Consider the following 24,850-nt stretch of genomic DNA (forward strand, 5'->3'; position numbering starts at 1 on the left):
AAACAGTCTGAACTATTAAATGCTGAACCAGTAAGAGATCTGAACCAGTAAGAGCCTTATTAAGAGGTAAACAAACAGCCCCTAAGATTGATGCAATTGAACTTTGACTTTGCCTTTTGGCCTTGCTGCTTCATACCAATTTTGCCCATATGCTTCAGAATAAGCACAAGGAATTATATACCCTGCAGTTGACCTATGATTTTTTTTTTCATCATTCATACATCCCAACCTCTTTCATGACTACATATACACTTTCAAGTTTCAACATATGACATTTGTTTAAAAGTAAGTATATATAGCCTGCAAAGGAGTTGAGATGAGATGAGAATGGAAGTACAGAAACTTAAAAAGTAACTTATATCACACAAACAAGCATCCGCTTATGGTCTCTTATAATCTAACATCATCACTGCTCACCTTATTAAGCGTCTATAAATTAAATTAAACTACAACAAAACAAAACAAAACAAAACAAAAATGTCCTCTACCGAATAAAACTTAAGCCCAAAGAGGCAGTAAACTCTCCCAAAACGGAAAAAAAAACAACTTTCTATCTTTGGACCATATTATATATCTCTCCTTCTCTGTCACAATCTCGAGCTGCAACACGAACTTAACGTTTTCCAGCACCGGCTTTCTTAGCACCGGGCAGAGGGTTTTCCTCATCATCAGACTCGATATCACCGTACTCCCACATTCCCAGCCTTTTGGTACGCGCTTCTGCCTGGTACTTTTCTAACTCGTCCAACATTTGTTGTCGGTCTTTCGGCTCCCATCTCCTCCTTTTCTCCAACCTTGCTACTCCTCCCTGCATCATGTTCAGATTTTGGATTTGTAAAATATAGAGTTAATTACTGTTTTCGTCCCTGTGGTTTGTCAAAAATCACTATTTCAGTCCATTAGTTTAAAAATTACGATTTCAGTCCCTGTGGTCTCACTTTCGTAACCATTTCAGTCTACCTCGTAACTATTTTAGTCCCTGTACTTAACAGAATAATGGATTGAAATGGTTACGAAAGTGAAACCACACGGACTGAAATGGTTACGAAAGTGAAACCACAGGGACTGAAATCACAATTTTTAAACTAATGGACTGAAATAGTGATTTTTGACAAACCACAGGGACGAAAACAGTAATTAACTCTAAAATATATTATTATTGGAAAAATATTGTGGCAATTTCATAAAATAAAATAATAAATTTTTCAAGTCATATGTTTCACAAATCATCAAAAACAATTTAATAAAAGACAATTTTACCCATATTTTTCTGAAACTTTGAAATCTCATATATGACCTTTAACGTCAAATATCATATTTACTCATTTCTAGCGAGAACACTATTGTTTATGGGAAAAGTAAAAAATAAAAATAAAAACGGGTAAAAATAAATTTAAGCTTAATATATGAAGTTAAAAGATGAGCATTCATGAAAACTTGGAAGTTAAAAAAAATAAGGGTAAAATGAATATTTTTATTAGATTGTTTAAAATAAAAATGGGTAAAAATAAATTTAAGCTTAATATGTCTTATATAAAAATATGAAGTTAAAAGATGAGGGTAAAATGATGATTTATTATTGTTTTTAATAAATTGGGTATATTTATTATTTTAACTCTTTTGCAAGGGCATATACGATATTTTTAGTTTTGGTTGGGTATATATGAAATGTTTGAAATTAATTATTAATATTATTTATGGGACAACAATAAAGGTTACAAACATACAAACCTTGAGCATGATGGCGTTAACACTTGTATCAGATTCCTCATTGACCAAAGTTACCAAGAGAATATTTCCGGTTCCTTGACCTTTGACTTTTCCTCCGGAAGTATCTCTCTCCTCAATTACTGCCTTAAATTCCTTTGGCTCGCTAAGTGTATGTTCACTTAAATGCATTGCTGCCTCGTGACCGTAATCCTCCTCCAAAGAAGGTACCTTTAAGTATGCCAGCTGGCAAAGCTGAGCCAGTCCAGGTGCAGAGGATACGGATGGATCCAGAGGACGTAACTGGTTGTATGTAACAGTTTCTTGATTTCCATAATCAATGTAGAACACTTCAAATTTGTCTTTAGCTGTTTGAACAGCGCCACGTGGTCCAGTCACAACCTATCAAATGAATTTTAAAGAGTCGAATAAGGTAATTGCCAGTATGGGTCAAAACACGAAGGAGTTGACTTGACTGGAGATGCTTCTTTTGGCCTAACTTTTCTTAAGTTTTATAAATGCTAAGCGTTTTAGATATGATTACAAAAAAGTAAAACTGCTGCTAAAAAACAATGTTTTTTTTTATAAAAAGCTTAGAATCTTTATAAGAAAATGGAATGGTTTTATAAAAGTGAATGATTTTCAACGAAAAAGGAACGACATTCCCAGAAAACAATTACTTTTAAACAAAAATGAATTCTGAAAAAGAGTAAGGTACACGGATGAGGGTTTACTTTTGGATTTGGTCCCTAGCTTTCTGAAAGTACACAGATGGTCCCTATGGTTTGCATTTTGTAACGCACGTAGTCCCCAGCTTTTTCCAAAAGTACATGGATGGTCCTTTTGGTTTGCACTTTGTAACACATTTAGTCCTTAACGTGGACCTAATGAAACCTTTAGATCTGTTGACTAGGAACTATATGCGTTACAAAGTGCAAACCACAGAGACTGTCCGTGTGCTTTACTCTTACAAAAAAAGTAAAACTGCCGCTAAAAATCAATGTTTTTTTATAAAAAGCTTAAAATCTTTATAAAAAATGGAATGGTTTTATAAAAGTGAATGGTTTTCAACAAAAAAAAGGAGCAACATTTACAGACATAATTTATTTTATAATAAATTGAATTTTAAAGGTGATATTCTTATAAAACATGCTACTTTTATTTTAAAATATAAAACATGCTATTTTTATTTTAAAATAAAGGTAGACTGTTTTTACATAAATATGCTTTAGAAAAATATTACATGAAAACTGGTTGGACCCACTTGAAAAGTCTCCTTTTAAACTAAATAAATTCTTTGATTTTGGCCGTTTGACCCATTTTGAGAAAAGATAATAATATAACCCAAATTAACCCACAACTAAATTGATCAAAAAAAAAATAAAGTCGTACCATGGCTCGGTTCCATGAGTTATCTGCGCTAAACTGTGCAAGGACGAGATCGCCCTTCTTAGGATTAAACGCACCAATCACAGGTGCTTCTTTGAGATTTAAAGAAGCAAGTTGCTGTTGAATCAATGCAACTTTCTGATCTGCAACAGCCTGGACATAGAACTTACCTCCACCAATAACTTCGGTCACCACTACCTGTAACAACACAACTAACGCAATTAGCACATCAAGCATATTATATTAGTCTTGGGTAAATCAATAATAATAATAATAATAATCCTAAGAGACCAGACCTTAAACTCTTCTTTCTGTTTTTTATCATTGGTTGCACCATTGGTAACTTCCTCCCCTTCAACATAGTTTTCCCATATCTGCAAAAGAAAAAAAAAACAATCAATCAGAGATGATCCCGCAATCCAGTTTAAAATATTCGATAGGTGCTTTTAGAACCCAATTTCTTGCCTTTAATTTTTGCTTCTTGGCAGACAGCTCAGCCTGAGAAAGAAGGTGAGCATCGGGAATCCTATCAGCACCGAACCCGGTCTGAAGTCTGGCAAGACCAGCTTCTAAAAGGGTGATCCCGACATTAGTTTTTGATTCCCACAACGATCCCAAAAAGGTTCCGGTTCTATCAACGGTTTCGACTTCAATCTGAACACAAAAAAAAAACATACATATGTTTAATAGTTAATAGAGAAGTGAAGAGGTGTGCAAATGGCAGTTCGGTTCAGTTTTTAGCTGTAACCATATCCGTAACCGCTAGCTTCGGTTATGGAATTTTCTTAACCATAACCAAACCTCGGTTCGGTTAATGGCGATTATGAGACTCGGTTATGGTTCAGTTTCGGTTAATTTCAGTTCATTAACCGATCTAAGTTTGAACTAAATTTAAACTAAATAAACATATTAGGCAATTATTGTCTCAGTTACAATCGTTTTTATAAATAAAAAAAAGACAAAAAATATGCATGCATAAAATGAGTCAAGTTTTATACAATATATATTTTTTAAACATTTTAAAACTAATTATATAACATAAAAGTATATAGAGTTTGATGTCTTGAACCGACGGTTATGGGACACCTTTAACCGTATCCATAACCGACGGTTAATAAAGGTTAATTAGGCGGTTATCGGTTTATTTCGGTAACAAAAGGAATATTACCTCTACATCTCTCTGCATAATCTTTCGTCTCATAAGTGAAATTGCGTCATTGGAGTAGGGCTCATCACGACCAGGGCATCTGACACCAGATAACGAGAAAGCAATGCTGCATGTTTCTTTTGGGACAAATAGTTTAAACCTATGACCGCTAAGAACGTATTCAACGACAGCTGTCATCCTCCTGTTACGTTGCAAAAATGGGAGGAAATCCTTGGCTTTCTTGGCTGAAGTCTGAAAAAAAAAACAGAAAAAAAAAGAAGTCAAAAATCTCATTCACAAACACACCAGTCGTTATCATGTAGTTGAGAGTTTCTAACCGTCAAGAGATCTGTGACATGCATGCTTGGAGGATCTTTAGCGGAATGAATCCCCTTTTTACCAGTAGTAGCACGAGATTCAGCTGCAAGAAGATTCTCATAGTAATTGGATCTTTCTTCGAAGTCTCTGTGTCTAATGACTGTGCCGAACCCACGAGAGATGATGAGCTCAGCAACATTTACACCTGGCTGCTGAGTTGCTGATGTGTCACTTTCCTTCCCTTGAGATAACAAGAAGACGGACCCGAAACCCATGACCCGTGAATCAGCAGGGCCAGCAAGAGCAGCAGACCCATCCGCAAGAGGGACCTTTCTAGAGTATTCCATTGACACTTGAACCTAAGATCAAACGAAAGAATGAAAGATAGATAAATTAGATAAAATCAAATTATAGATAGTCAGAGAAGAGGTAATCTCGACCCATTTACTTATGAATGAGCCGTCGATTTGCGTTAATTTTATTTATATCAGAAAACGAGTCAAATTGGGCAAATCACAAAAGATTTAGCAAAAAGAGAAACAGGTTGAAAGGCTCCCAGAGTCCTGTATACAACGTACATAACCTCTAAGTTGCTTTATTCGAAATGTAGATAATTACTGTAACATATTGTTTCTAGGGGCGTGAATTTCTGACACGACCCGAAAACCCGACACGAACCTAACACGAAATTCGCGGGTTTAGGTTTACTCTAAACGGGTTCGGGTCAGTTTCAGGTTGAACCCGCCAACCCACGAACACGACCCGTTTAGCACCCCTAATTGTTTCTGTAAGCTTAACTTAATTATATTTTTATATAAAATGTCAAGAAATGGATAAAACGTTTGTGTGCCATCCCATCATGACCGATCCCGTAATGACCAATTAACTTTCGAATAAGAGTCTTACTTGACGGCCAATTAGTCGTGTTCTTAACAATTCTCTTGCTTCACGAGCATACGGAGCAGGTTTTTCGTCTCTTCTTGGATTTCCCAGTTTGGGACACCTGATACTCGAGAGATTAACACGTCTCTCAGCTGCTGGACTGCCAAACGGAAGAGAATCATCAGCGACAATGATGCAGTCTCCGCTAACAACTTCAACTACCTGTAATAAATCCAAAATAAATATAAATTTATAAGTGAATGACAGATAAAGAGGAAAGTAACAGATTGTTCATGAAGCATATATTTAGACCTAACCTTTCCGGTAAAATTGTCTGATATGGCCTTGGAATTAGTAGCCGGTGGTACGTAGTTTGTCCAAAGCCTCAACTTACTCTTCTTTGCTTGAAGTTCTGCGGCTTTTAGTTTCCTCCGGGCTTCATCTTCCATCATACTCGCGCTCCACTCGACATACTTTGCATATCCCTACACAGGAAAGGGAAAAATATATATAATGGAGAAAAGTCAAAACAGTTTTCTTACACTATACATCAAGTCAAACATATTGTTCATGGGGTGGAAATAGAGGTGCACAAAAAAACTGGTTTTATAACCGAAACTAGTTAGTAATCGCAACCGAAACCGATTATTAACCAATATATTAAAAACCGATTTAGTTTTGAAAATAACCGTAGATTTGGTACTGATTATGAGATTTAGAGTAAAAACAGGTTAGTAACTGGCTTTTTTTCGGTTAACCGGTTATTTTCACGTTCCTTCGTTTTTAGCCCATTTTTTACAATTTTTTTAGTTTTTTGAACCCCACCCACACACACACAACAAAACCAAAGTTTTATATTATATATTTTGTCAACTTTTTTTATTTTTTAAAATATGAAAAAAAATTGGTTTTTTACCTAATCGCTTAGAATAGGTTACAGATTTCTATCACCCAAAACTGGTTATTAACTAACCGGTTAATTTTATAGCCACTTAATTTTCAAACAAAAAATCCAGTTCGGTTAATTTTATTAACCGATTTGTGCACCACTAGGTGGAGAGGATAGTTGCTTTAATTTAGAAAATAAAAGAAATTTAGATAAAAAACACACTAAATAAAAAAATCCACGTGAGGGAATAAGGAAAGCCTAAAATGTGGTCAGTTTCCTAATCACAGGATGAACAAAAAAATTATCTTGGCAACATCTGCTATTAAAACAGCCATAATAATGTAGATTTCCATATAGCAGACATTGTTGACTTGAAAATTGAAATAGTATAACATACATTTTCAATAAGCTCCATTGCGAGGTCCTTAGCGGATTCACCATCAGGGTAATACACAGAACCAATCAAATTGCTAAACTTGTCAACACCCTCAAGAACAATGCGAACCTGTAAAGAGAATGCAAAGTAAAGAACTATTTTAATTCATTCTGTCAAAAGATAACAGGTCCAGTTAAGAACAAATAGCGAAGACGTTACTTACATCTCTGTTTAGCACACGAATCTCAGTAAAATGTTTAGCTTCCCTCCCAAATGCATCAGGGGAAACTTCATTAAAGGCTGGTGAGGATGTAACTCTTTGAGCTGATGTTAAGGGCCCACGAGACTCGCCGTTAGTTTCTCCATTTGGTTCATCCGATGGGATTTCAGTTGCTATGGTAGGTTCTTGGGTTGTTCTTCTTCCCATTGAAGGAGCCTAATTACCGAAAATAAAAATATAACGTTCCGTGAACGGTGAACCGAATAGTATCAACATAGACGGTTTAAAACAGATAATGAATAATGAATGCTAATAAACTTCTTACCTGGATTCCAGCAACAAATACTTGAACAAACTGAAATTCTGGAAGCAGATAAACACGAAGTGAGCTTCCATCACGAACTTGCTCTACAATAGCTTCCATTGATTTGCCTTTGTTAGCGGCTAAAAGGCCCATTGCATCCAGATTGCTGGGATCACCAACAGCAGATGGAGGGAGGTTCCTAATAGCAGCGTCAACGGAACCCGGAGACTAAAACAAAAACGACCACATATAATCAATTAAATGACAACATCTAATGCGTTAGATGACAATATAACTTATTAATAGTTGGTGCAATCGCACACCAAATAACCATATGCTTGTTCACGTGAATCCAGTAAGTCACGAAAGCATAATTATTCCATAAATATAAATTTACACGAAATATTCGGCATATTCTGATTTATGGTATGATGTGGAACAGAAAAATAGTAACCAGTTGACTTAATGATGGTAACTAACCCTGTCCCATAAACCTACGCCCTGCTGTCTGGCTTGTTCTTCAAGACGTAGCAGCTCGGTATGCTCAGGGGTCACCTCTCCTTTAGCCTCCTTAACCTGTAATAAGTAAGTGAATGGTGAACCTATGTTGGATGCAAAGATAAAATCATTAATCATAAATGCTGGTTAACGGAATCTAAACTACCTTTGCCCAGCCACGTGTGACAACCTCGTTTCCAACGTTTGTGCTACCGATGAAAACACTGCAGAATTCTCGAGAGAAATTTGGAATGGTGTATTCCGTTCTAAATACAACATCCTATAAAACAAAAATATTAAGAAAATTTTAATATTGATATTATCATCATTTAATGATTAAATGCAACGTGACTAATGGAAACACGGAGAATTATATGAACCACAACCTTTCCTATGCACAACTTCCGGAGATATTCTCTGCTGTCCCATGCAAATGGGTCATCCTGGCCACCGCGACGTGCCTACATATTAAGAAAGAAATTATTTAATTTAGTAAATTCCATTAGCAACAATTAAGAATTCACCCGGCATAAACTGCCTACATTTAACAGACGATTGTTCAAGTAGACATACCAATCTTGGAGCCGAAAGATGGGCCAAAACCACAGTCTTCTCAGGAGGGATTTCTGCTTTGGTAACTCCCATAATCACCAAGGTGTCACCAGACGGGACAGCTTTTACCTTTCCTCTCAACCATCCCGAACTTACAGCTGGTTGCGCCATCACTACAGATCTGCAAAATAAAATACACACAACAATAATTACATCACAAGGTAACCAAACTCTCAATGAAAGCAGTTTTCTTGGGTGTTGTGCGGCAGCTTGTTGCCCGTTTACCTACCATTCTACTGTAATTTTCCTTTGATGTTGTTATCAATTAAACAAACAACCATGAAAGGTTAAAAAAAACATCTCAAAAACCACACAGAGCACATATTCTGCTTATTGTTTCCCTATAGCAGCAGCTAATCACAATCCAAACATTCAAAAACCACAAATTTCCTACTATTCAATAACTCCATATAAAACTTAAATCAAAGATAAATCCACCAACATCCAATCCACAATTCAATTATAAACAACGATGAATATACAACACACGCATCAATTCATATCAATCTACAGTCACAAATCTTCAGATCCACATGCTAAAACATAACAAAAACAAACATTCACAAAAAAAGTCAAACCAAAACCACATAACAATCTCAAAACCACACATTAACACTTCAAACACATCATACCTCATACACTAACCCTAGATCAACAATCTATTCACCAAAATCAATCCAATCACTCCGATCTAACAATCTATACACATAACAAACACAAAACTCACCGTACAACATAATCTAACATAACCTAACGTAATCTCATGCATGTCTACTCACAGATTCATAAAACAGCATTAGATATTCAGATCCGAATAGTAAAACAAGTCAATACCTGAAATCAAGCTGCTAGTTCTCGATCGATGAACAACACACACACTAATCGCACAAACTCGTAACCGAATCAATCTGAATAGCAATAAATCGTCAAAATCAGCACATAATTAACGAAAAATTCGAACGAAAACGATGGTGATTCGGCCGGCGGATGAAGTATTGTGAGAGTAGATACAATGGGCTGTATCTATTATAATTATTATATAGGGGGTGTTGCTGTTAATATTTGGGGGTAATAAATGTGCCCCTCTATTTAGGGTAAATTACCGAAAATGCCATGAGGTTGAAGGTAACTGATTCTGAATGTGTTTGTAGTTGGACTAGTGGATAAGTATCTATGACGATATTTTGGTGCCACGTAGGATTCGTTGGCCAATTAGAATGCGTCAGGTGTGATGAGTCACATTCTTTCTGTTACAACTGTGTTTTAATTGTGATTACTTGATGAGGTAAAAAAGGGTAAGTACGAGAGTTACCTTGTTGCGAAAGAAATTAACTAATTAAGTCATTGATGGTTTTTTTTTTATATTTTAAAAGAAGATAAATGTAAAAACTTTTAGGTGATTTTGTAAAATACAATCTTTATCCTTAATAATATTACAATAAATTATTGTAATCCAAAAAATTTCATGTGTCATTATCAGGATTACTCTACTTATTTTAAAATTTAAATTAATTTTTAGTTGTTAGTTCCTATAATTATTAATGTACATATTAAATGTTTATATTAGGGCTGTAAACGAACCGAACGTTCAGCGAAAAGTTCGTGAACTGTTCGGCGGGAAGTTCGTTTATGTTCGTTCGATAAGCTTAACGAACGAACACGAACAAAAAATTCCGTTCGATAAGCTTAACGAACGAACACGAACAAAGGTCTTGTTCGTTCGACTGCGTTCGTGAACGTTCGATAATATGTTCGTTTATGTTCGTTCGTGTTCGTTCGTTTATGTCCGTTCGTGTTCGGTTTTCTATGCTTATTTTTCTAAAAGTTTTTAATGTTTTATTAATTTTTTACTTTCCCCATATGTATTTCCCTCTCTCTGGCCCTCTCCTTCTTTGATATCACGCTCCTTCTTTCAGCCTATCTCCAATCGATTGAACCCAACATCATCCATTCCTTCAATCTTTAAATGGTTATATTTATTTTCTTTGTGTGAAATGTTTAAGATTAACGTTGCCTTTTTAATTTCCAAAATTAAAGTTCAATTGTGTTTGTTTGCGTTCGTGGTTAGTGTTCACGAACTGTTCGCGAACAACCAAAATTCCTTAACGAACGAACACGAACACAAATTTCTGTTCGTCATGTGTTCGCGAACAGTTCACGAACATCCAAAATTCCTTAACGAACGAACACGAACATAGCCTTGTTCGTGTTCGTTCGGTTCATTTACAGCCCTAGTTTATATAATCTCTATCGATATTCATATTTATTTTATTTTTTTCTATATCTTTATTCATTCTCGCTATCCAATCTATCTATACATATAATAAAATAAATCAATTTGAGACATAAGACAATCACTGAGACTATCTAGAATTTTATTTCCCGTCTAAAATATAATCCCTTTAGTTTCATAGTTAATACTAAATTTAAAAAATAATTATAATAATCCTGAAATCTGATCTCCCTTCACATATCAATTTAATATTATTATAGATATTTGTAAATCAAGCGACCTAACTTATAAAAACAACATATTTCAAAATCGTAAACACTAAGTGAGTATCAGCACACAAGATTAGCACCAGATTATGAAAACACGATGTTAACAATAGATTCTAATGATAACGCTTTAACAATAGTAAGAAGAGATTATCTAATTAACAAAAAAACATAGCCGTTTGTTGAACAACCAAATTGATGAAAAACAACAGATTTGTGAATATAAAACACGTAGTGGTAATTAAAAATTATATTAAAATAAAATACCATATAAATTAAAATTGTAAGATTGAAGGAGGGGGTGCCACGTGACAGTATTTGAAATTCTTTATTTTATTTTATTATATAATTTACATATTAGATAAAAGAAAAACTTTAAGGAACCTCGTGTATTGTATGGGTTGAATAAATGTAATTTTATATACCAAATTTATACTATATAAGTAAATTAATGTGTGACACGTGTCATTCATCATTCATTGTAGTCATCTATTTTCTATTTTCCTAAAGAAAAATTAAAAACATCTTATCGTAAATTAACAATTTTAAATTCGAAGACAATATTTTGTTAGAAAAACAGAAGGATTTTATTTCATATTCAAAGTAGGATAAGATTTAATATCAATTTATTATTCAATTAATATAAGATAAGTATAAAAAAAGAGGCGGGAAAACATAAAATTAGATGGTTCCAATAAATGACACGTGTCACACATTGGTTTACTTATCTCTTTAGTTTCATAGTTAATCCTAAATTAAAAAAAATTAATCCTGAAATCTCGGTAATAGTTAATACTAAATTCAAAAAAAAAAAATCTGAAATCTCAGTAAAAACTTTCCAAATCTTCAAATAATACATTTAATGAAAATATTCGTAAATTGTCATTATTCATGTTACATCTTTTTTTTTCTGAAACATTGAGTGTCTTTGTAATTTACATCCATTCTAACTTTTTATTTATCATTAAATTTAAATGTAATGTAATACGTAAATACAATAATACGTATTATATAATATATTTATTTTTGTATTATTTTCGTGAAATTTTGATTACATGCTTCTCTTATTAATTTTATAATCATAGTTAATCCTAAATTAAAAAAAAAGTTAATCCTGAAATCTCGGTAATAGTTAATACTAAATTCAAAGAAAAAATTCTGAAATCTCAGTAAAAACTTTCCAAATCTTCAAATAATACATTTAATGAAAATATTCGTAAATTGTCATTATTCATGTTACATCTTTTTTTTTTTTTTTGAAACACTGAGTGTCTTTGTAATTTACATCCATTCTAACTTTTTATTTATCATTAAATTTAAATGTAATGTAATACGTAAATACAATAATACGTATTATATAATATATTTATTTTTGTATTATTTTCATGAAAATTTGATTACATGCTTCTCTTATTAACTTTATAATACTAACATACATCATCTTTATATTAACTTATTTATGTCAATTTGGTATATAAATGTCTCCCTCTTTGATTTGCATTTACAAGAAATATTTATTAAATAGTATAAATTGTTTAACCCGTGTAACACACGGGAAACTAACCTAGTTATCTAATAAATAAAAATTCTTAGAGGACATGTGGCACAATTCTAGTCAACTTTAATTTTTGTATTTTCGCATAACCCGTATACCTATTTAACTTACACGGGGATCTTTACCAGTTTCAAATTTACCTGCTTTCCTTTTTATTATTACATTTAATATATTCTTTATGTCGTTTTCATCAACATCACATGTTTTCATTGTTTAAACTTTACCAGCTTTGTAATAGAATTTTAAATCACTGTTATTTTGTTTCTATTTTTTAAAAATTTCCCTAAACCCTATTATATAATCGGTTCTATCTCTCTCCAAACCTAACGTGGCAGTTTCCCATCATAGGGCTTTCTATCTATAGATTAAGCCATTACCAAACAAGGAGCAAATTCGTTCATAAGTTAGTTGATTGTTTCTATAGATAAGGCAGAGCGTCCTTGGCTCAGCATTATAGCCCTTCTTAGTAAGGCTTCGACCCTACTACAGATCTTCGTAAACTCGAAGGCCTCGCTATGAGAATCCAGCTTCGCTAACGTTCGGCTAAGTCTTGAACCTTCGCACTGACCGTTCGTTTTTTTAGTAGCAAAAGCGCTTCTCTTTGCCACTTAAGTAGAAGTGATTTTCATTTTACAATTTTGCCTTTTATGACCCGCATATTTTAAAAAATAAAACCAAGTTTAGCTAATTCAAGCCGTATAACACACGTGATTCTAAACTAGTTAATAATCAATAAATAAATGAATAAGAAATACCCCCCCCCTATTTGCTTTTCTTCATCGCTTCACACAAAGTGACTGCTATACTAATCGAAGTGGAGGCGAAGGCACTTTGATATTGCCATGATACGATTTATTTGAGATTTCGATCGGGATACCTATCAAGATCAAGGGACTATATTGTGCAATGTAACCAAACCCATGGTCGTCTTCGAAAATGCTCCAAAATTTTTGGGTCGTGAGCGAGTATAAAAAAATGGGCCCTTATAATATAAAGTCAATAACTATATTTTGTAAAGAAAATATAAATATATTTGAATTAGTACACATTTACATACTAGAAAACATAATAATAAACGAAAAAAATGGCCCGCTAACTTTTTAAAAAGTACATATACAAACTATATGTATGCAAAATACATTTATTTATCATGTATAGTATGTATAAATTTCGTGTCGTAGTTGTTAGTTTTATTTAGATTATTTGTATATTTGATTTGTTTATGATTTGCAGGACTTGATGGGTAAAATGAGCTAAAAAGAGAGGAAAACAAGCTAAATAGTGCAAACACCAAGTGTCGGAACGAGATCGGGAGCTTAACAGTTGAAATCAATTGAAAATTAGAAGATTCGAAGCCTGTCGCACCCCGTGACAGGTTAGGCTGAAGTCTCCCCGTGCCGCGAAGAGTAAAAGTTGACCCGGAGTTGACCTAAGGCGTCGCGTGACTCGAACCCTTCGCGTAGCGCGAGGGGTGTTATTGCGCAGAAAACATTGTTTTGGGCCCAGTTTCGTATTTTTAAACATTATATAAACATGTAAACATCCCATAACCCTAGTGACGAATTACATCACCTTGGAGACGAATTCAGCAGAATTCGTGGAGTATTTGGAGCGTTTTCGAGAGCTCGGAACATTGGTTTGAAGATTGGAAACTGAAGGGATCGTCCGGGTTGTTTTTGTGCTATCCGGGTTCCATATTCTTGTTTCCTGTTCTTTTAATCATGTTTCTTGTTATTGAAATTACTCTATTTTTTATTACTTTCATGACTTTGATTGGCTAAATTCTTTAAACTACCTAGATTAGATGAATGGTTATGTAAAGTTTTGATTTTTATAATGGATAATTAGTTATTTATGGATTGTTTGCGAAAGTAGTCGACTCGATTATTGTTTAGATGTATATGCATGCTTAAAAGTGTTTGAATATTGTTTGTTGCTTCGTATGATTCTTGGTGCCGGTCTATATCACATAATATATTCATGCTAGGTTATAAGTTTTGGTGAGTGTCTATATCACGAAATAAATTTATAATCTTTAGGGTTAATTGCGCGATACACCTTAGAAGTAATATTCGGTAATCAAATAAATTTAAGTATTTTACTAATTCCCAATAGCTGTGAGGTCATTAAATTGCTAGGTAGGAGCTTCGTGAGGAGTCTAAAGTCTACCCTAGGTTTAGGTCCCGTGAGAGAGTAAATCGAATCAGGGTACTTTCGTAAACCCCTTAGATGTCCTGTGAGGGAGTCTAACCAACCGGTGTTCATAACAGCCTTTAGGGTGCCATAAGTGTCTTCCTGAGAAGGGTCGGGGGTCTTGTTCGGTATCTCGAAAGGTTAGTATTAGAGGATCTCGGTTCCATAATAACTAATATCCTAATAATATCATTACTGATGCAAACCGTGATTCCAGTCAAGGTAGTTGTCTTCACCATCTGAGTAAAAACCAAGTTAATTCGTATTAGTTAATTTAGTTTAATTACAATATTTAGGATTTTTAGAACCCCCCTCCCAAACAAAAAAACGGTTAGTGTCACGTCAGTGTCAGTCTAGATAGAGTCGTTAACGTAATTAAATAGAGTCTCGTGGGTTCGATATCCGTACGTACTTACTTAGCTTTACTAGAGTCGATCGGTTCACTTGCCGGTTAGTAGTTTAGTCGAGTTTAGTGAGTCTAGAGTATTACTTTTGTGGCTAGATTAGGTTAATTTTAGTTGTTTCTATTAAACTATGTTAAGCACATCAATATATATATATATCTATATATATATATATATATATATATATATCTATATATATATATATATATATATATATATATAGACACACACACACTAGTGGGATCAAACCCGCACGTTGCATCAAACAGGAACTTTGTTTGTTTTAATGCACTCATTATAGCGAATGAAAGTTAAAACCCCAAAAAAATACAATTGTAACATGCCCAAAATGTGTTCGTTTAATCACTTTTTGTATAAAAAAAGAAAAAAAAAAACATTTCAAATATCTAACTAACTCTATCTATATCTTCTATACTATATTATAATGCATGAGGCAAGGGTATTTTAAGATACCCAAAAAATAAGAAATTCTTCCCTCTTTATTTATAAAAACACCCCTAAAATAAGGGTAACTTGGTCTTTTAAACATTAATTATATTTTAGTCCCTCATATTATTACACTTAAATCCCTTTATTTTAACAAAATTATGGCTAATTAGTTACACTTATCCCTTTCCACAACAAATTTATAATTATTTTACGTATTCTTGTCGTATTTTATAAACTACTAGTAGGGTGCCCGCGCGATGCGGCGGGAGCGACACGTTGCATTGCGATACTCGTTTCTGATAGTTTTCTTATTGGTATAGTAGGGTGTCTGTGCGATGCGATAGGAGCAACATTTTGCTCTAGTGGGAAGGCCCACGCGTTGCAGCGGGTGTCCCGACTCATCAGATTCAATTATAATCCCCGTGCTACGTGGCGAGCTTTTGACTGGTATCGTTTCGATATACACACATTCCATATAGCAATCAACACCGGTTTTATAAGAGCTAAGATTGGGTGACGTTCAATCCTTTCCAAATTGAGATTAATTTAGTGATTATTACTTAACCAGTTTAACCTGTCAAATTGAGCATAGTCAATATATATATTCCAATATGTGATATTCTGTTCAAGTGCAAGTGCATGTGTAAAAAAGAGAATGAGCAAGAACCTAATGCTCGTGAACAGCTCTGACTTGTCAGTAAACCATGATGGAATATCACGCACGATTCGCACATCATCCTTCAAGTAGTCAATGAAAGGGTCCACATCAAATATATCCTAAAATTTTCTGTAAAAAGAACATGCATACATATTAACCTCATGAACAATTATAGAGATCAAGAACAGGCAATGTTTCAAGTGTACCTCTTGAGGAATGAGTATTAATAGATATAGCATCATCGTCATCATCATCATCATCATCATCATGTGTTATGACTTCACTGGTTACGATATCATCATCACTCTGATGAGTATTGGTGATTATTTCACTCTGTTGAGCTTCTAAACACGCGTTTTTCGTCTGCATTACATCTTTCTTATGCGATGGTATGGAAAGCGAATTCCACTCATCCACTAAAAAATCACCCACGGGTCCATAATTGGATTTAAGGGTATCCGTACGAAACGCATGAAGGCTGTTAACATCATTAACTGAGGAACGAATGTGAGAGCAAACATCCATTTGCATCAAAAGGCCAGAACTGAAATGAAATGTAAGTGTGAATCAATGGTAGACTTTAGACAAGAAGTCAACATGTACATATGCTATTTAAAAACATTGAGAATAAATTAAGATAACGAATAATGGGTGGGTCGTCGTTTTGATTTATTTATGAGCATATTAGTGCACAAGCTGTAGAAACAGCATATGCAAGCCTATATAGCTCACGCGTGTGCAACTATTGGAATTGCACATATGTCAAACAATCCAATTGACACATGAATCTGATACAATAAGCAAAATAAATCTTGAAAAAAGAAGCATTGGATGTGAAGTTTAATGCCATGAAGAGTAACCGAGTTGTCTCGTTTAAGTTCGAGCTCGAGCTCGGCTTTTCAGCTCAATATAATAAACAACGAGCCGAACCGAGTTGTCTCGTTTAAGCTCGAGCTCGACTTTTCAGCTCGATAAAATAAAGGAGCCAAACCGACTTGGCTCGATTAAGTTCGAGCCCGAGGTCAATCTGGCTTGACTCGCCTCGGCTCTATAACAACCCTACTTGCAAAATTCGACTATTAGTCAAAAGTCTTTAATACCCTTTAATAATTGATATCATTGAAATATACCTCATGCACGGTCATTTCTTTTCTTAACTGAAGCCACTGATGTTTCGGCTTCATCGTCTGCCTGACTTAAAATGAATTCTGTGAGCTTTTGCTGCTTCAAGTCTTGTCCACCGTTCTTTCTTCAAAGTATACTCGCCAGCACGCTTACATTTTAAAACTATTCTGTAAAGATCCTTACACATTGGAGTGCTATCAATCACTGCTAAAAAATACACATTCGAGTGCTATCAATATCTGCTAAAAAATACACATAATGTGTGAATACAAACAAGAAAAAATTTAGCTCAAATGGATCAATAGTCATCCAAAGTCTTAGAAAAGCTTAAAAATGCTACTAAATCTCCAAAAATAAATTTGATTACTATCATAACAGCCCAGTTTTTATAAGCTATATGGTTACAGTTACGGATGAGCTCGGTACCGGTACCGAATTTTGCCAATATGGGTACCGATACCGAAAACGTTCGGTATGGTACGATACCGGTACCAAGTACCATATGCTCATCCCTAGTTACAACAACAATAATAAACAACTTATGTGGTTTAATGCATTGCAAAAACAATTTGGCCAACTTTTGACTCGACCCGTTAGAAAGAACAAAGCTTGGATTTACACACACACAGAGATATATATATATATATATATATATATATATATATATATAAAGTAAATACCAGTGGTGTCCTTTCATCATCATCTTTCTTGTTTGGATCAGTTCCAACTCAAATTAAGCTTTTAAACTGACACAAATCACCATAATAAGCTACATTGTTGGCTTTCAGTGCTAGCTTAGCTTCATGTTTTCCAACATGCAATGTGATATATTGTCTCTAATTGCTTCAATTGCTTCAAATGGTCATTGGTTGCTTTAAACTGCCACCATGCATAAATTATTTTTGATATTGAACTTCATAATTAATTGTGAAACTTATAATATTTATTACCTCTACCAAATTGTTCATAATTTTTCGGCCATCATGAAATACATCATGCTCGAGCTGAGCATCAAATGGCAACGTATCTTGGATCAACAGACTGATGAACCATCTTTATCGGTATCGGGCTTCCCAAACATGACCCACACCATCTCCTAAACGCTCTGTTATCTTCTCAATCGCCTATTTAATAACAATATCACCCAATTAGTCACACATTTATAAACAAATCAAGAATACATTAAACAAGTCACAAAACTTAATAAAAAGTAAAAAAATTAAAAGTAACGGGGACCGCTACGTCCGCCTCACCTCCCCTAAAACAACCACCAGACGACAGCGTATTGTGACTCCAGCTACTGCGTCTAATTGTTATAATATCGTATTTACCCTTTGTTAACATCCATTCTTAACAACCATGTGTAATGGAGTTTCTCTTTACTGCAAATTACAACAAGCTCAAATCGTACTTAGTTCTAATCTATACACAAAATCGCAAAAGAATAAATCAATTCGATAAACAATATTTTAATGTGTACCTATGAAAGGTATCTTAAAGCAACTCTGAATCTGCAAAACGCCAATCAAAGTCAAAACCAGACCACAACAACAACCTCAAAGAAATTTAAATTGTTCTTATAAAGAGAAAATAAAGCCAGTGATTACAATGCTTTAGAGGACACCAAACATCAAAACTTGTTATGATTGAAACGGCAATTGAGAATGGGTGATTGATAAACGACGATTGAGAAAGAAACTTACTGTTTATTCGCAAATATTTGTGACAGGCAATGAAGGATTGATGCTCATTACATTACCACATGCATGCGAGAAAGATGATGACATGGCATATTCATACTCCCATCAACAATGAAATCAAAACTTCAACAGACTCTACAACAGGAAATTTCCTTTATATAAAATTATAAACTTTGAAGTAGGCATAATTTGTATAATGTAAGTGATACATAAAACCATGTGACCCTCAAAAGCATGTAAGAGAGCACACGAACATTAACTTGCTAGGGCTTCGGGCTCATTTAAAACGTGAACTTCATATCAAACAAGTGGTGTGCAATCTTAGATGCTAACATCATAAACCACAAAATCAAAAGGGTTACCTGATTATTTACAATGACCTGAATTTGAAAGGTTGCTCGAAATACTTTGCCGTCACGACAGCAAGCCAATAAGTTATTCATCACCAACAAAAACCCTAATCAACGATCTTATCAGTTAAATAAGTAGAAAAAAAGAGTGATTAATAGAACTACCGCTACTTGTGATCATGAATCTGAGATGGTGAATTCAAATAAAAATCAAACAAAGTTACAACTTATAACAATAGTATTATAGCTATTATAATATAAAGAAATTACTCACATCGCCATAAGCTCTTCTGACAGGAGCTCGCCATCGACGAACATCTTTTCACATTCCGAAACAATGGAGTGATGGCGGAAACAATGGAGTAGAGGGGAGAGGTCTGAGGAGTGGTGGTTTTGTTCAAGATCTGAAAATGTTTAGGGCGTTTGAAATTTGAAAACCCGCCCAACATAATTCATTGTATTTGCAGCTAGTAAAGTTCATTTGTGTTTTAGAGCATTGTACAAATGGTTCTAAGCTTTGTACCCCTTAAAAAGTGCTACATGATTAAAACTACCCTATATATAGTATTGATTATGTTGACCATTTCATATACAGTATGCCATTTGAAATTGAGAACACTTTAAATTTTGAATGTACGAAAGAGATTTTTGGGGTAAAAAATGTAAGTAATTTATAAAAGACTATCGATTTCATTTAATGTTTCCACTTTAAATTTTAAATTCATTATATTTGTTTGTAATATAATCAGTCACAAGTATTAATTAGGGGAATTGGCCTGTAATAATTCCACCTATACCTTATTGGTCATTAATAATCCCACCTCAGAATATTCCCCCCACCAGTCCCACCTTTCACTTATTTTTCCTACAATGGTCCCCCGTTAAAAAAACTTAACGGAGTTATGCTTTTTTTCCAAATTACAAACAAATTTTTTAGGGCTTTTGATCAGAATGATGATACGAGTCCATTGATGTAAAACTTACTTCGAAATGGTGCTCCAAGTGACTTGAGTTTGGTTAATTGGAAATTTAAACACCCGAATTGAAGCGCCATTTTCATCGTTTGGAGCGCCTTTTCGAAGCAAGTTTTACATCAATGAACTCGTATCGTCGTTCTAATCAAAAGCCCTAAAAAATCTGTTTGTAATTTGGAAAAAAGCTTAACTCCGTTAAGTTTTTTTAACGGGGGACCATTGTAGGAAAAATAGGTGAAAGGTGGGACTGGTGGGGGGAATATTCTGAGGTGGGATTATTAATGGCCAATAACGTCTAGGTGGGATTATTACAGGCCAATTTCCCTATTAATTATAAGTGCTGGTCTTTATTTTTTTTTGTTTAATAGGTACATGCATGAGGTTTGTCAACCATTCGTTTTCCACCAAAACAAATGAACCTTTCGTAAGATCTTAAGCTTTTTTAGAATTATCTGTAACTACAACTATTTAGCTCGTCTGGGAGCCATCGTTTTATTAGTGTTTGACATTGATAATGTTCTTCATGTGTTTTATGTATTGTTTTTAATGCTAATATTGGTATTATGTAGAAAAAACTTAAATAGAAAAATAAATTAAGGGCAGTGATATTATCTTTATTTTGTACTAAAAATATTTAACTTTATTTATTTTGAAAATATTAGTTGTTGTTTTCTTCTTCAATCATTTGTACTTTAAAGCATTATCGACTTGTACCTTTTAATACGTGTGTCGATATTTAACAAAACAACTACCGAAATGTCGACAAAAATGTGTAGATCATCATGTTATATTTGGATTTTTTTTTAAACAATATAGTTCATAAGATATGTCAAAAATATGTAAAAAAATTATAACTTTGTTGTGGAGGGGTAAATTGTAACTAATTATCTATAATTTTGTTAAAACCCCAGGGATCTAAGTGTAATAAGTTTAGGGGGCTAAAAAATAAACAGTTTTTAAAAGACCAAATTGCCCTCATTTTAGGGGTCTTTCTATAAATAAAGGGGGGGAAAAGTTCTTATTTTTTGGGTATCTTAAAATACCCCTCCCTCATGCATTATAATATAGTATAGATAATGTTTAAAAAAAATCCAAAGGTACCGTGATAACCTACTCATTTTTGTCGACATTTTGATAGTTGTCTTGGTCAGTATTGTTGTGCGGATTAAAAAGTACATGTAGATGATGCATTAGTGTACACGTGATTAAAGCAATGAGTCCTATCACATTTTAAATACTCAAGACTTTCTACGTTGGTGTCATTAGTATCAGTTTAGTAATATTCTAACCCTTGTCACTATGAGTTTCGTTTGATTAAGATTGTTCACCAATTTGTTCCGGCGACTAGATTAAACTTCGAAACCTTGCTCATACGGTTTTGATATGAGCTTTGTTCATATTCTATATGTTTGTGTATTTACTTAGTTGGGTGCACACACTTACATGAGTTAGCAGATAGTAAATTGACATCAAACAAGCTCACATGTTTTATCTAATTGGTTATATTAAAAAAACATTATATAATACCATATTCAACAAAATGGAATTTTAGTTTTCATAAAAAAATTTTATAAAAACGTTTTTAGAAGCATTTTCGTTTTCATAAAACCTATTTTTATAAAAATGTTTTTTAGAAGTTTGGTACAGAAGTTTTCCACCAACAAACTTTTAGAAAAAAACTCCTTAATCTAAACATAATACATCTTAAAAAACAAGATTCTGTTGCATTTTTTAAGGGATTATAAGTTCAAAAATACTCTTATATATAATATTAGTTAGTTGAAAAAAGCTACAAGTTATTCAATTTGTTGGTTTATAGGTTCTATATATAGTATAATTCATTAATTTTTTTCACTTCAAGAAATTTCTTATTCTTTAGAATTTTTGGTTTATAGATATTTCAATTTTCTGTTGTGTATAACTTTGATTTATTCTTCTATGCTCACACTTAACATTCATCTTATTTATTATTCAGTGGTTTTGGAGCTTCAATATTCATCCTTTCAGATCTTTACACAGGTATCTATGTTTCCAAAACATGATATATTGTTTGTTTTTTTTTATATTATCTATACTATATTATAATGCATGAGGGAAGAGTATTTTAAGATACCCAAAAAATAAGAACTTTTCCCCCCTTTATTTATAGATAGACCCCTAAAATGAGGGTAATTTCGTCTTTTAAATATTATTTATTTTTTAACCCCTCAAATTAATTACATTTTAATCCTTTTTTTTACCAACCAAATCTCAAGTTAATTTTAAATTTTAATTTTTAAGCTCTAATTTTAAATTTTGAATTCCCAAATATATCACTTGTCGCTTTAATCTTCCACACAAATAGAGAGATAGAGAGAGAAGCTCGATGCCAAAATGCAGGCCTTCATTACCTATTCCAGCGATTATTTAGGCCTACACCACCGTCACCATCTTCCTGTTAGTCAAAGCAACACAGCAGAGGGATGACTGTGACTTCCAATAACCTCCGCCATCACAATTTTGGTGGTCGTAATCTTTTCAAAACCATTCAAATCCAATGATCTTCTCCTTTTTCACCTCAAAGCTACAAATCGAGATCTGAGGAGGCAATCAGGTATCAAATCTAAAACTATTATTCGATCTCATAACCGCAACTTAAAATCTCACTTTCATATAAGATTTTACACACAAAATCATCACTGAATAACAATCCACTTCAGTTGCTGGCTGATTCATCTGATTCTTTCTCATCAGGTTCGGTTTTTATGATTTCAAGTCGTCAATTGTTATGTTGTTTAATTATTCATAGTGTTGCAAGAGTGATTTAATTTGGTTGTTTTTAATCTGTGATGTTTTTCGGCATGCGACTGATTAATTTTGAAGTAGACTAAGTTTTACATAGATCTAGGTTTTAAAAAGTTGGGTGCCTGAGTGGGCTAACTGATAAATGGTACTATTGGTTCTACATTCAGGTTTTGCAGAGTGAACATCAAATTGTTAGACCCTTGTTTTGATTGATATCATGCCATGCTCGTGACTTATTTTATTTTGTTTTACTTTTGGTTGTTATAAGTGCTAGCTTCTTTTTAGGTTTCTGAAGAGCATGGTGCTTTTTTTGTAGGTTGGTTACTAAACATTGCGATTCTGGAGTCTTGATGACCATCTGCACTGGTATTTTTAGCATTATTTGTTTCTAGTCCTCTCCTCCTGATTAATATTTCTTTAATTTTGCTCTCTCGCTCATAAGTTTATGAAAGCTTGTTCCTTGATTGGACAATTGAGTATTTGAGTTGTTTGATAGTTTTGAGATTGAAAACAATAAATATGAGATGAGTTCTATTGATTAGTTTTTTAGTGTATTTTGTTACTTTTCCTTCGTGGTTTCATTACACATTGGCCTAGAAATGTCTAGCAAAAACAAAATTATTGCTTTTTTATTTAAATATTTTAAGTGCTAACTTGGAACGATTGGAGATCATAATGGGGTCATGGGTGTATAAAGGGAGAGAAGAACACGCAGAGGTGAAATTCTAACTGGGTATGTTTTATATTTGGATCTTTTTATGTTTTTAGCCTCTTGATTTCTCTTCTGTTTATCTTTCAGGGCTTATTTTTTTGGTTAAATGTTGACACTTTGAATTTGATTAGGGGTAGTCTGTAGTAATCATGCCCTTCATAATATGGTAACAGGCGCCATTTTACGTTTGTTGAAAAGACCATAGGGTACGTACATATTTTGAAGACTTATAGGCTAAGTTTACTACATTTGTACCACAAGAATCACACATTATTTGACACTATAAAAAGTCTATGGAAGAAGTTGATTACTATGATTGAAATGCCCTAATATGTTGTTTTCTATATTCAGAAGGGATATGCTTAATACATTGATTTCTTATTTGTGGTGGGTGCTTGGATTCATTTGGATGGTGTCGTACAATAATATTGCCACTCCACGTCTATTCCGGTATGTATTGAACTAACTGTGATCTTTCATAAACAATCTAGAGAAAGGTTAAATTATAAATAATTATTAAAAGTGGATAAAAGTGTTTGTGGGTTGATCCGTACTAAAAAAAACTCTAATTTTAGTCTGAATTTGTTTGACCCGTTATGGGTTCAAGCCCAAAAGAATGATTTTTAACATAGGTTGGGTCAAGTTTTTAACCAAAACTATGTTATTTAAAATTTGTTTTTGCTTAAAATATGTAATGAAATATGTCCTACTCAAAAAATGCGTGTGTATCTATACTAATGCATACTGCAAGGGCAAAATGGTCATTTGATCGGAAAAGGTAAAAACACAGTTCTTATATTTGTATTCTTATACCAAGAATTTTTCTGGGTTTGGAGACTTTTGATGTAACACTGTAGCTTAGTGCAGCTCAGATATAATAACAATGTTTCTTAATTTTCCTTTTTAGTTTAATTTTCTAAGTTTCATATATCTCTTGCCAGATTCTTTGATTGTTTTTTCTTTTGCAAAACAGGTTGGTCGGACAACAACCTGTATCTCATATCTGGAATAGACTTAACATGTTTTGGTTCTGTGAAAGTTGGGTTACCCACAAAACTGAGCACGGTTCGGAAAAAAAACATACCATGGCTGGTGAAGGAAAGC

At 33.6% G+C, this 24,850-nt stretch overlaps 2 protein-coding genes and 2 long non-coding RNA genes across 6 annotated transcripts; 1 reads left to right on the forward strand and 3 right to left on the reverse strand.

Annotated features, from left to right (window-relative positions):
• Nucleotides 1-334: 334 nt before the first annotated feature.
• LOC110917941 (ribonuclease TUDOR 1) lies at nucleotides 335-9,368 on the reverse strand. The gene is made up of 17 exons (XM_022162370.2): nucleotides 9,177-9,368; nucleotides 8,304-8,463; nucleotides 8,117-8,191; nucleotides 7,897-8,010; nucleotides 7,713-7,808; nucleotides 7,254-7,460; nucleotides 6,932-7,144; nucleotides 6,730-6,837; nucleotides 5,761-5,928; nucleotides 5,468-5,665; nucleotides 4,582-4,920; nucleotides 4,265-4,495; nucleotides 3,562-3,750; nucleotides 3,393-3,470; nucleotides 3,100-3,294; nucleotides 1,732-2,109; nucleotides 335-808 (listed from the first exon to the last, which is right to left on the reverse strand). Exons 2-17 carry the CDS (start codon nucleotides 8,451-8,453, stop codon nucleotides 614-616), a joined length of 2,934 nt encoding a protein of 977 aa, XP_022018062.1. The 5' UTR covers nucleotides 8,454-8,463; nucleotides 9,177-9,368; the 3' UTR covers nucleotides 335-613.
• Nucleotides 9,369-16,114: 6,746 nt separating this feature from the next.
• Nucleotides 16,115-17,425, reverse strand: LOC110916880. Its single transcript, XM_022161533.2, has 3 exons — nucleotides 17,232-17,425; nucleotides 16,308-16,645; nucleotides 16,115-16,230 (listed from the first exon to the last, which is right to left on the reverse strand). The coding sequence occupies exons 1-3, from the start codon at nucleotides 17,234-17,236 to the stop codon at nucleotides 16,184-16,186; spliced, it is 390 nt and encodes a 129-aa protein (XP_022017225.1). The 5' UTR covers nucleotides 17,237-17,425; the 3' UTR covers nucleotides 16,115-16,183.
• A 487-nt stretch (nucleotides 17,426-17,912) lies between these two features.
• On the reverse strand, nucleotides 17,913-18,604 carry LOC118488418. The gene is made up of 3 exons (XR_004884651.1): nucleotides 18,480-18,604; nucleotides 18,177-18,350; nucleotides 17,913-18,105 (listed from the first exon to the last, which is right to left on the reverse strand). It is a non-coding gene; the product is annotated as an uncharacterized LOC118488418 (long non-coding RNA).
• Nucleotides 18,605-22,606: 4,002 nt separating this feature from the next.
• LOC118488419 lies at nucleotides 22,607-24,850 on the forward strand. 3 transcript variants are annotated; one of them, XR_004884653.1, is made up of 4 exons: nucleotides 22,607-22,983; nucleotides 23,351-23,767; nucleotides 23,878-23,952; nucleotides 24,098-24,850. It is a non-coding gene; the product is annotated as an uncharacterized LOC118488419 (long non-coding RNA). The 3 variants fall into 3 exon arrangements; XR_004884654.1 differs by having other exon boundaries at nucleotides 22,607-22,843; nucleotides 22,950-22,983; nucleotides 23,351-23,952; XR_004884652.1 differs by having other exon boundaries at nucleotides 23,351-23,952.

This window comes from Helianthus annuus, chromosome 16, assembly GCF_002127325.2.
Source record: "Helianthus annuus cultivar XRQ/B chromosome 16, HanXRQr2.0-SUNRISE, whole genome shotgun sequence".
Taxonomy (NCBI): Eukaryota; Viridiplantae; Streptophyta; class Magnoliopsida; order Asterales; family Asteraceae; genus Helianthus; species Helianthus annuus.

Bases quoted from the DNA above. Each gene is read 5' to 3' on its own strand.
- LOC110916880 (XM_022161533.2), bottom strand. The intron at 16,231-16,307 runs GTACACTTGAAA...TTCTTTTTACAG, and splicing joins TAATACTCATTCCTCAAGAG to AAAATTTTAGGATATATTTG.
- LOC110917941 (XM_022162370.2), bottom strand. From the start codon at position 8,453: ATGGCGCAACCAGCTGTAAGTTCGGGATGGTTGAGAGGAAAGGTAAAA. The intron at 7,809-7,896 runs GTAGTTTAGATT...TACTTATTACAG, and splicing joins TCACACGTGGCTGGGCAAAG to GTTAAGGAGGCTAAAGGAGA. The intron at 5,666-5,760 runs GTTAGGTCTAAA...GATTTATTACAG, and splicing joins CAGACAATTTTACCGGAAAG to GTAGTTGAAGTTGTTAGCGG.